Source organism: Petromyzon marinus, chromosome 25 (genome assembly GCF_048934315.1).
Source record: "Petromyzon marinus isolate PM22_M1 ecotype Great Lakes invasive population chromosome 25, UKy_Petmar_22M1.pri1.0, whole genome shotgun sequence".
Taxonomy (NCBI): domain Eukaryota; kingdom Metazoa; phylum Chordata; class Hyperoartia; order Petromyzontiformes; family Petromyzontidae; genus Petromyzon; species Petromyzon marinus.
The window spans coordinates 2520753-2533454 of record NC_133691.1 but is presented as its reverse complement, the minus strand read 5'-3'; the positions used below and the strand labels follow the sequence as shown (position 1 = coordinate 2533454).

At 48.1% G+C, this 12702-nt stretch overlaps 1 protein-coding gene across 5 annotated transcripts in view; it reads left to right on the top strand.

Moving 5' to 3' along the window:
• DUS2 (dihydrouridine synthase 2) overlaps window positions 1-12702 on the top strand; it is a 166681-nt gene that overhangs the window by 36874 nt on the left and 117105 nt on the right. For all 5 annotated transcript variants that reach the window (XM_032960728.2, XM_032960727.2, XM_076069623.1 and 2 more), the window contains one exon: window positions 4930-4990. In XM_032960728.2, the coding sequence (XP_032816619.2) occupies window positions 4930-4990 (61 nt within the window). The remainder of the gene's footprint in view (window positions 1-4929; window positions 4991-12702) is intronic.

The window sequence follows — 12702 nt, the reverse complement described above, 5'->3', positions numbered from 1 at the left end:
GGGACATCCTACAGCCCACTGTGCTGTAGTTCTTCACCAGTCTCAACCAGCTCCACATAGTTTTCGACCTTGTGATTGCCCAGGAAGCCACGAACCACTGCGACAAAGCTGTCCCAAGCCACTTTCTCCTTACTAATGAGCTTCTTGGGGAATTCATTGCACTCCAGGATCTTCATTATCCATGGCCTGATGAAGACACCGGCTTTCACCTTTGCCTCAGACAGCTTAGAGAAGAAGTCTTGAAGGTACTTGAAGGCTGCCGACTCCTTATCTACAGCTCTGACAAATTGTTCATAAGGCCAAATTAGATGTGCAGTGGTGGCATCAGCATCTTCCGGGGGTCCACCAGTGGCTCCCACTTGACGTTGTTCCTCCCCACAGAGAACTCGGTCTGCTGTGGCCAGTCCCGCCTGTGGTAGTGCGCCTTGGTGTCCCTGCTGTCCCAAAGGCAAAGATAGCAGGGAAACTTGGTAAAACCGCCTTTGAGACCCATCAGGAATGCCACCATTTTGAAGTCTCCAATGACCTCCCAGCCGTACTCATCATACTTCAAGGCATCCAGCAAGGTCTTGATGCTGTTGTAATCCTCTGTGAGGTGCACCGAGTGAGCCAGGGGAAGAGACGGGTACTTGTTACCATTATGGAGCAGCACGGCTTTGAGGCTCCTGGATGAGCTGTCAATGAAGAGGCGCCACTCATTCTGGTTACAGGCGATTCCGATTGCCTCGAACAGACTGGTCACATTGTGGCAGAAGCAGAGCCCATCTTGACGGGTGAAGAAGCTGCAAAAAGGTTGGTGACGCTTCCTCTGATCTGCGACTTGCACACTTTCATCCAAAAAGTTCCACTGCTTGAGCCTAGACGTCAAAAGCTCGGCATTGGACTTGGTCAGACCAAGATCTCTGATCAAGTCGTTGATGTCTTTTTGGTTCGGGTAGTATGGGTTTCTCTCCTCAGCTCCACCTCTGAAATTTTCATCTGGATCTACGTCTTCCTTGCTCTCTGACTTGCTGCTCTTTTCTAAAGACGGCTGCTCTCTCTCCGGAGGAGTGGGTACGGGGAGCTCATGGCAGTGTGGCACCGGGGCGATGGATGAAGGAAGGTCCGGATACGTGATAGCAGGTGCATTCTTGCCAGTCCGACGTTTGGAAGGGTCCACCATGAAGAAGTAGCAGTTGCTTGAGTGGTCAGTGGGTTCCCGCCAAATTCTTGCGATAGCAAACTTCATGGCTCTCTTTTCTCCTCTGTACCATCCTACAAAAATTCATTTATTTCACCCATGACTAATGTCTAAGAGATTTTTCCATTTTTCACATATGATATTTTTTTTAAATAACATTGAAAATTGTAAAACATTTAAACATTCAAAACTCCTACAATTACATTTTTTTAAACAAATTTTATAACGTTAAATTCCGAGCAACAATTGTCCATCTTGCCTTCCAGAGTCTTTTTTGCATTGCTCGCAGGTGAAATTAGGTGCCCAGGGTTTGTCTTCCACAGAGTACTTTTTTGCTCTTGTCTTGATAAATTGGCCGCAGACATAGTAAAATGCGTCTTCCGGATGCTTGCAGCCTCTTGATGCCATCTTTAGAAAAATGCAGATATGTATCCACTTAGGCAGCTGGAACTAAACTGAACTGGTGGGCTTAAGGCCCCTGTATTTATCCTACTATTTATATTACTGGAAAGTTCTAGAATGTCCTAGAAGTTACTCCAAGTTTACTCAGCACTGAATCTATCTGGAATGCTCTGGAAAATATGTAAGTTTCTAAATATCACTGTTCCGGTCACAAAAGCAAATAATAGCCATTTTCTGTACTTTTGAGGCATTAGCTATGAGGAAATAACATTTACTACCCAGGGATAAAAAAAAAAATTGTTACAGTGTTAGGTGGGGGGGAAGCAGAGCACTCTGAGAACATTCTAAAATCTGAAGGGGGGGGGCAACTCGCAATCCCATGCAGACAGAACAGATGATATTAGTCCGCATTTGCTCTACCGCCTCCTGGTGTGACACCTCAATACCCACGGGAAGGGAGGTTGGAAACATTTGTAAATATAAATGTCGTTAAACCCGCCACCACCCGTAACAAATTGGCATGTTTTCGTTACGTGACAAACCTCACTAATTGGCTGTGTCGGGTGGTGCCAGGTTTAACGATACATTTCATATTGGTCGCGAAAGCCTACGTGTTAAACTGGCAAAATGTGTATTTCCATTATTGCTGGAATGCTGGCTACGTGCATAGCCACCACTACCCAATGTTATCACTCTCAACTTCTTATTGTCTTCGACATGCCTTTTGTGGTGTCAGATAACGTAGTCTTTGCTTGTTAACTTTGCTCCCCATGTTCACGATGCGGTTCATTACATTGTTATTTTATTATTTCACAAGGTGAAACATACATCTATATAAACCACTTTGCTTCCCTATAACACTGCCTTATAATTTGTTCTTAACCTTGTCCTTTTTTTTGGCTATGAGGAAGCACAATTTGCATTGCCCCAGCCTGCATTTACTGCTTGCGTTGAAATTCCTCTGGGGGCAGAGACGCCTTTTGACAATCTGGGATTTGTCTATGACAATCGAGTCAATTTCATTTCAGATGTCTCCATTTGGGCTGTACGTTCTTTGCCTCGACTCCCTCTTTGCAACAGGTGTTCATTATTCTGTCCCCGCTGTCTGCCGACTCAGAGACTTCTGTTATCCTTCGTTCTTTACTTTGCCCAAATGTACAAATCATACGCTCGTCTCTGCACCTTTCACCTCCAATTCCGTCGAATTCCTCCGTGTTTTGCAATCGTTCAGAAGTCGGTTCATTTCCTGAAGGCATTCGGCCACCTCATTACGTCGTCACGGCTCGCTGATGGACCGCGCGTTTGAATTATGGTCGGTGCGGGTAGGCGAAGGGGAGCTCAGTGGTTTAGATATCACGACCCACCGATGTTAACCACAGCCGGTAATCCAACTCAGATCCGCGGCAGTCCACGGCACAATGCGCTAACCACACACACACACAAAGCAGTATATCAAAGTTTCCTACAGTAACACACATTTACAGCTAGCCACCTTGGTTCTGTGAAAATAACGATCATTATTATTACGTACCTTCCCCCACCCCACAATTTGAATAAGAATTAGGGGCACATTTGCTTGCTTCTTCTTCTGCACCCGTGACTTTATTTGTTAAAATTGGAGATTGTGTGGCGTGTGTGCCGAGGGATCCGTACCATAGCGCGGCCGGCGCTACGTGGGAGCGATGCAGACCATCGTTTTGTCATCCCTTCCCCTGCTGATCGATGGCCTGGCCGCCGCGCCTCTTGTGCGAGCGCAGTTTTGACATTTGAATGCGTATCGATCGATTGCGTTCTCACGGCCCCCCTCCGGACGGGACACGGAGAGGGTTGGAACACGCCGCCCTTCCCTGCCATTCCACCCACTGTGCGTTTGGCACACCCGCGAGAATCGCCTGTGGTCATCTTGCGACTCCCCCCCCCCCCCCCTTCCATAACACCCCCTCCCCAAGTCTCTGAGATTTTTGGGGCAATACCTAATGGTCCATATCACACAGAATGCACCCGATTTCGTCAGATCTTAGACGCTCGGCAGGGTTGGGCCTGGATAGCGTTTGGATGGGTGACCGCGGTGCACTCCAGGTTGTCATAGGCTACTGCGGGGACGTGCTTCATGTATCACAAGTTAAATTTTAATGTGTAATTTTATTGGAGGACTGTGTGTCGTTGTCTTGGTGTGGTCTGGGACTGTTCTTGCTGTTGTTTTGCTGCCTTGGCTAAGCTTGGGAATTGGTGTACTTATGCAGTTTTACGAATTTATTCTTGGGGATTGCTTTCCTTTCCTTTACTTTGCACTCCGATCATTTTTTGTACTGTTTGTTGTTGTAACGTTCTGACCCACGCCCCTACTGGACATCTGTGAAAAAGAGCTTCATAGCTCATCGGATTTCTCCAGGATAAATATTGCGATTCTGAGTAAACAACGGAGAGCGGTGGAATCTGATCGGCAAAGAAGAGGAAACCGCAACAGTCCTTTCAAGAAGAAAATCTGGCAACACTTAACGTAGCCCACGAGACCAGCATCATAACTCCTCCTCGTTAATAGCACAGGACAGACGGCAGTACTCGACAATCCTTTGTTGTCCGATGCTTCTGTTCTCCCACGTTGATGCTGTTCACCCTTCATAATCCGCACAGACCAACGTGGTGAACTGGTCAAACAATTACCCCCAATACCTGAATGGCATTGGTTGGTTCTCATCGAGCAGGGGATTGACAAACGTTCACCGAAACGCCCGCTGTCAAAAACCCTCCTCCGCTGAGACGGTGCTGTGGTGTCGCTCATTTTTTTCCCCTTCCCGTGGGGCAAATTGGGTAATTCAAAAATATATATTTTTTCTCTCGCTATGCCCACCATCATAAAAACAATACTTAAAAAAAAGATAAAAAAAATCAAGGTGCAGCCCTGCAACTGCTTGCTCACACTGCGCTATTGCTGCCAAGATGGCCTCCAACTGGAGGAAACTCTACGGAATTGTGGATGGCGCGCTAGAAATCCTCGCTTGTTGGTTATTGGGCCTGCCTCTCCACACTGTCCAGGCATCTCAGAAGAGGTGTTACCCATTTGTGCGGCTGGGTGGACAGTGGTGATTTGGGGTGGGTGGGGGCGGCGATTCAGAAACTCACTGCAGTTTTGTCTTTAAACGCCTCTTCGGGAGATGGAACCGAAATGTCCACCTCCGGATTGCAAGTTTTGAGCTCGCGCGAGGCAGGTGGTACGCCGCGGCAGACTCCTCGTGGCGTTCACTGCTCCGCGAATGTTTTAATTTTTTCTCCCCCCCCCACCCCTTCCCCCACCCCCCCTTAAAAAAAGTAATGACCTCCCGTTTTTGTCGGTTCACATTTTTCAGGGAACATGACGTTGCCGCGATTGATGTCAACATGGGCTGCCCCAAGGAATATTCAACCAAGGTAATGGTGCTCATCATCCAAATGTCGTCGGCCATTTTAAATTACTGTATTCGTTCACGTTGTGTGCGCTGGCTTTTATATTGAATGCATTATTCATCGATTCCAGGAACACTGTTGACTGGCAAATGTGAGCCCTGTTGAATTTTCATACAATAATGGAAATACGGTCGACGGCCCTCTGTTGTGAATGCTATTAAACCCAATGCCGCTAATCCGGCAGGCGAGTTATAAACGTTACGATACCGTACGTCAAAATTCACCTTGGTGATGTTGATATCTCCCTGGAGATCCAACGAATCGTTGCGATTCTGTGTCACGATTCAAGAAATTAATCCGTTCTATTCTTTGGTTTACCATTCTTGTGAATGTAGTGGCCACTGGTGGCTGCAGGGGTCACGTGTACCCCTTTCGTACAATATATGTGCATCAAAAAAACATTGATTATTACACGCGCTCACCATTTGATGATGGCGAAAAAATAATGTAAAAAATTAAGTATTTGGCGTGGGTTTTTAGCGGTTTTGTTCTCACAATGTGATAACAAAACTGAAACCTTTTTACAAGGATTCATGTCTGCATTAACCACAATACCTGCAGGCAAAATGCAAACAAAAAACATACTATGATAATATATGCATTGTCCTTGAAACTGATTGGTCCACACCAAGGGACGGCTTTCTTTTGAGCCTCGACCCAATTGGTGCTCAACCAGATGACGCCAAAAGGCGTACAGCTCAAAGACAATGCACCATCAAAGTAATGAGGGCTCCGGGTGAGCATCTACATCATTAGACCTCCTTTGCCAGTACCAAAATGTAATAATAGGGGAAACGGGTGATTCAGCCTGTATTATTGATAGTCCTTAGGCAGTGGTGCATTCATGTTTACAGCAAACACTTAACACTACGCAAGACAGCCACTTGAAAGCTCCAAAATGCTGTAGCAAAAATTGAACACCCACTTTAAGCCACGTTAAGTCGGTATTGCTTCGTCGTCATTCACTGTTAGCATTGTGCTGGTGGGGTGGAGGGTGTTACTGGTGTGGGGGGGGGGGGGGGAGTGAAATTGTCAAATGTAGTAGTCCCTCGGTTAACGTTTTTAATCCGTTCCACGAAAACTACTGTTAACCGAAATAACTGTTAAACGAATATATAAAAATCACCGAGTCTGCAAGTGAGAGGCTGTTTCCACTGCCAAAAGAGAAAACGCAATGCTAAACAAAGCCAGTCGAGGTCTAAACACACAAATGGGCATCGCTGATTGGCCGAGGGAATGGCTCAGCTCACTTTCGAGCACTGCGATTGGCCGAAATTGCCGCCCGCGTGCATATAACGTCAACGTACTGTTAAAAATATTTTAACCTTCGTCGAAACCATGAGAATCTGATGGGAGGCGAAACGTTAACCGAACACCGTTCACCGATGTCACGGTTAACCGAGGGACCTACTGTATAGGAAACTCGATCTCCCTTACGGCATCTGGTTTGGGTGAAAGGTAAAAACAACAAGAGTCTCGTAGCTTCTAAGGGTGCAAACATGTATGTTGGTGTAAATTACGCACGTCCGTGGCAGGGAAGAGTAAACACAAGGGACAATACACTGTTGACCTATCAATCAGTGCTCATTGAGTGCTGGTTTGTGTTACTCAGCGGGGTTATGGGATTAGACGACATTGACGAGGGTTTGAACTGGCAGGCAATGAGCTCAATGCTCTACGAAGATAACTGTCTGGAGGATGATGCAAGTCAAAATGAGTTCGTGCTCAAAGGAACTTTGATGTCAGAGTACATTGTTAATGATTGCAGAAATTCGATTCGTGTGCGGTATATATGGTGTCCATAAAAGTATCGTCGTTAGAATTATGATGAGTCATCAGTCTGAAGCGCATTGGTTGAATTGTTGGTCGACGTATTCCTGTCCTTCCCCCCGCACCTCCGATGAGCACGGTTGGCCACGTACGATGCGAAAATAGGTTCAGCATACATACATGTGTGGAGGAGTAGTATGACGGCGTGAGGTCATGGGCGCTGTGAGGTGCGATGACGTCATGTCACGGTGATATACTTAAGGGGGACGCCCGTGACGAAAGCGGGGTCGTTGTGGGAGCCCGGGATGTTGAGCGTCTGAAGGAGGTCTCCTGCTCGTGATCGGACGGTGTTGGCTGATCCCCCGTCCGGGTTCTACGAGTAGGAGAGCCGAAGACATAGCCAGGGGTAGGGCTCACAGAAGTCTGCAAGGGCCGGCTAAGATTGCGTGGGGTGCTGCTCTCCTCGGTCGGGCGGTGCTGGATGAGCCCCCGTCGCGACTCGAGTGAGAGAGCCCAAGAGATAGCCCAGGCTAAGAATAGACAGAGCCTGAGGTCCGCGTGAAGGACCGAGTGTAGGGACACCTACCTCTGGTGTGTTTAATACCCCCGTGTTAAGAAACCGGCGCAAGCCCTTGCGAAGAATTCAGTCTGAGTCGTCCTGCACCACACAACACACGCATGCATTCCTTACTCCCCGAAAAGCTACAGTGATCTTCAACAGCACACAGCAGAAGCATTCAACACGACCACCCCAGAGAGATTGGTGAACCACCTGGGGGAGGCGCTTCTCGATACTGGTGTTTGTTCCGCCGACAACAGAGCACACGTTGGGTACCTGGTGGGGGGTTCGAGGCACGGGAACTTGGGGCGATAAATCTTCTTACGACTGCCCGGGTGTTGGGGGGCAGACGTGCGGTCAAAATGACAGAGGGGGATGTTCACTTCTTGGGAAAGCTTGAAACTTGTCTTGCAGGGGATTTATAAGACGTGCCGGTTTCAGAGATTACGTGAAGCAGGTTTTGAAAGTGAATTTTCCTGCTTAAAGTTGTCTGTGAAATTGTGTTTTTTTATCATGCTTGGAAGGTTTTTTTTTCAGAATAACAATTTTTTAAATGAAAGTACATAATTTGCACGATGTAATCCATTTTACATGAAGGTCTTCCGAAATAATTTTGTTTTTACCAGCTTGCTTTATATTCCGCATCTCGTAAATCGCACATTCATATTAAAGAGCGCCTCTCTCAGAAATTAAACAAATGACTTGGTGATGCTGCTGCTGCTGCGTTGGGAGTGGTGCTGTCGGGGAGGCTGACCCCCGGCTCCTCGCTCACGTGGGATCCACTGCTCCCCTCTTCCGTGTCCTGGGGAGGGTTACTCCTCAACGACTCCCCCCCCCCCCCTCGCTGCGGCCCCTCGGGGCATGATTCGTGGCTGGCGCTTAGCCACCTGGGATCAATTCACACTATCTCCGCGCACACTCACTCACACCCACTCACTCGAAATCCGACGTCGCTCCTCTCCCGTGCCACGCACCAATCGCGCGCGCGGGACTCGGGGTCGGGGGTCAGAGGGCAGGGACGTCACTCGCACACGCGCAGCCGGTTGGGGGGTTGTCTCGGAGATTTATTTAAAGGGCTGTATGAACAATCTCACGGGTACGCCGCCCGTTCACCCCACGCACACGCTAAACAAAAGGCCGCAAGAATAATCTCGCGTGTACGCCACCCGTTTGCCTCGCGCACACGTTAAGCGAAAGGGCGTTTGAGTAATCTCACGTGCCCCTGTATGAGTCCGCCGCCGCTCACCACACGCTAACCACGAGCTACACGCATGGGCGAGCGCAAACACGTGGGTAAATACACACTCACGCACAAACACAGGGGTACAACGACGCACACCACCATGCATCCGTTCCACCCTCGCAGAAACCACACGACAAGGTTTATTGATCCCCAGCAGTTTATTCTCAGCGAGTCCGAGGCTAGATTACCCGAGTCAGTTTGAGTCAGCAGGGCAGGTCTAACCTATCTCCCGATGGTCTAAGACCCGATCTGTATCGCCTCTTTCAAATCACTCTCCTAAGACAATCTCACAATGGCCTCGATGCCTCACTCTCGGGTACTCACGGTTCGACTCGTACGGAGCTGCTGGGTCGGGTCCTCGCTGCACTTCGACTCGTCTCACGGACGTTCGAGTGGCTGGGAAGTCGAAGGCCCCGAGCGCTGGCTTGAGTACAATCCGAACTAACCCTATCCCTACCTTCTCTACCCTTTTTATTGTCCTCTACATCAAAGATAAATTGGTGCTGATCCGCTGGCCTCCCGTCCAATCAGGTGGCTCGGATTTCCCGCCACTCTCCCCGGACCGGTGCTCTCTCAGACGTCCGCTTTTCACCCTCTAAACAAGCGCATCTGTCCTACCAATCAGAGGACCGGCCCTGTTCTTCCCGCCGTTCGTGACTCCGTCCCCCCCCTACCTGCCTGCTGACCCGTGTGTGTTGTGTGTGTTTTTTATCCGCGGTGGCTCAGCAGCCCCGTCGTGACCACGTGATTACAACCCAAGTCACGGCGCCGCGGTGCACGTTAGCATCGGGGGAGGGCGCCCAATTCCCTGGTCGCAGGAAACCGTGAAGCTTGGTCCCATGAGAGGGCTTCTGGGTGAAAACCTGTCGGCCAGGTGACCTCCCCTTGGGGCTCTATGTGGGGGTGTGTGTGTTCATGTGGGGGCTCTATGTGGGGGTGTGTGTGTGTGTGTTCATGTGGGGGCTCTATGTGTGTGTGTGTTCATGTGGGGGCTCTATGTGGGGGTGTGTGTGTGTGTGTTCATGTGGGGGCTCTATGTGGGGTGTGTGTGTGTTCATGTGGGGGCTCTATGTGGGGTGTGTGTGTGTTCATGTGGGGGCTCTATGTGGGGGGGTGTGTGTTCATGTGGGGGCTCTATGTGGGTGTGTGTGTGTGTTCATGTGGGGACTCTATGTGGGGGTGTGTGTGTTCATGTGGGGGCTCTATGTGTGTGTGTGTGTGTTCATGTGGGGGCTCTATGTGGGTGTGTGTGTGTGTTCATGTGGGGGTGGTGAGGCAAGAGCAGCGTCGGCCCCGTCGCTCGGAGGTGGCGGCGTCGCGGCCACGGAGTCGGCAGGACGGCTTCGCTGCTGCTGCTGCTGCAGCGGCATCACAGTGGCAGGCACAGTTAACAACAACACTCAACACACTCGTCAACAGCACGGTGGCCTTAAATTTTAAAAAAATACATTAAATTGGCAACGTTTCATGCAGTGGCCTTACTTCCTATCACATCTCACGAGTGTGTTGAGTGTTTTCTCGTTATATCTCAAACACATTGTTGGTTATGATAAGATAATTACTTAATCTTAGAAAAAACTGCTCATAAAGCTACGTAACTAATTTACGTGTCATATTTTTGGTTCTTTCGGTAAGGTCATGTAGAAGGGAAACAATAAAATAATAAAAATATTATACAATATATTTCACTTAATCTTTCAAACCGGCTTGTGTTGCAGTCGAAACGTTGTGAGAATTTTATTGTTTTATAGTTTTATTATTTTATTGTTTCCCTTCTACGTGACTTTACCGAAAGATCCAAGAATATGAATCCCTGCAGTCACGAAAGCTTTAAATCAAAATTAAATTTACGTGTCGTTAAATTTTTTAACTTTGTGACATTGCAGCATTTTCTAACCTTATGGATGCGAGGAACACAAATTTAAGAAGCTAAAACAATGCTCAAGATAATTCAACTTGCATATTCTCCATCGGAAAGCAGTGTAAAACAGACATACTGCTCGTTGCATGTTCTCTGCCTTGTAGATCCAGGCAAGGGCAGACATTTATCTCATCCAAAAATCTGGAGGACATGAGCTGAAAATATCAAGGAGTTCAAAGACTTTGATTCTCAGTCATAATGTATATATATGTCAAGTTTAGATGATGGATGTAAAATTGAAGAAACTCTTAGAAAACATAATGCCAAGTGGTGCAAATGTCAGATTTTGGCGAGCAAGTTTGAAGTCTCCTGGGATAAGAATTGATAAAGATACACCTAGAGAGATGGCCAGTACACCAAGAACACTTTCAACTTTTTCCAATTTCGATGACGTATGTGTATGTCATCAGTTTTTCATTCAATTCCGGAAGAAATGCGAAAGTAAAATAACTTTATCGCTACCGAGGCTCCCACAAGGCCATGCCATGAGTGCGCGTAGCAGAGTTTTGGTGGCAGCAATCACAGATTGCGGTCGTGTCGCTGCAGTTCTCTGCGGTGAGTACAATATCTTTAAAAACAATGGCGCTATGCCTCTCTTAATTAAATTAACGCTGAAAGCTTGCCCACTCCGAGATTCAGCGGTGAACAGGACACGCCCTGCAACTTGCAGACGTCTCGGAACAGCAAACGATTAAGCAGTTTATCTTCTCTTGCGGTGAACGATGGCAACAGAGATTACAAATTTATGCCAAAACGGTGTTTCTTTCGTGGCATTATAGTACGACGTGCCTTTTTTTGCAAAGCAATGCATAGAAAATGGCCCCAGAAGTGAATTACAAAAATAAAAACGGATCGATGAGCTTTTTTGCCATGGTCAGGCTCGGCTCGTGATCAGCTGTGCTGCCCGATGACAGTGTTTTGCTCGGAGCATGCTGACGGGAGCAGGGAGACGTGCAAGTTTTCAGATCTTGCATGCTCATCTCAAGGGGTGTCAAGGTTCTCGCTGTGCACTCGCGAACTAGTTCAGGCCCCTGTCCCTGCCACGCTGATTGCGTACCTTGGAAATGTCAACGAGGCGCACGAGACGCTCACGAGAGGGAATGTCCCGTGTGCTTTTTACGTAAAATGAAAGGTACCCAACGACGTTATTTTCGAGAGTAGGCCATTTTGCGTCAACGTCATGGCCAATTTAAACGGAAAATAACCTACGATTACCCGTGGGTTTTTTTTTCAGTAAAGAGGGAACAGAAGGCCTCTTTTCTCAAATTGGATTTACGTGCTCAAAGAAGTTACCCTGCAAGAGAATGCACATTACTCCTCTAATTGAAGACAAGATGAAGATCATCAGGGGCTAGTACGGCGTGTACAAGACGTGCAAAATCAGTGACAGGCGTGCCGAAAGTGTATTTTGGCGGAATAATGTAAGCAGTGTGTAATTGGATGTCCTAAAACATCACTCATTTGATTCTGACTTGCATTGTGTTCTTTGAGCAGTTGTAAAAAAAAGTGTTGAAATATTTTTTTATATATATAAAAAGTTTTATGTAGGGCCATCACCAGTGACGATTATCTTAACCGGTCCTGAACCTTCCCTAGGTCGACTCAGACTCAAATGAGTGCCTAGTGCGGTGTGTAAAAAAACCTCGTCACTAGGGAAACAAAGGCGGCCGGCCGTAGTGCTGGCCGCCAAAATCCTTCGTGTGCCGTGCCGGCCTTCGTAAGCACTCGCTAACGGCACTTACCCTAAACACGTGTCCTGGTCCCTTCCTGTCCACCAACCCACACTACCAGCATGTGGAAGTGTGCTTAAACCAGCCCCAAAGACTGAGCCTGCATGGGGAGGCATTAATTGAGAAATTGATTGGCAAAGACCTAGAAATTATTGTTAATATAATAAAGATCGCCCGTGTAGCCTTAACAGGCTGTTGGGGCAAGTGCTGTTAGCGAGCACCTATAAAGGCCGGAACGGTACACGAGAGGGGTGGGTGGCCAGCACCACCCTCGACCGCCTTTGTCTCCCCATTAGCGATGTTTACACACCGCACCAGGTACTCATTTGAGGCTGAGTCGACCTCGGGGAGGCCCAGGACCGGTTCAGATAATCGTCACTGGTGTTGGCCGTGAGTGGGAGTTGAATCCGGGTCGCCGGGTTCATAGCGCAGTGTGCTAACCGCTACACTACC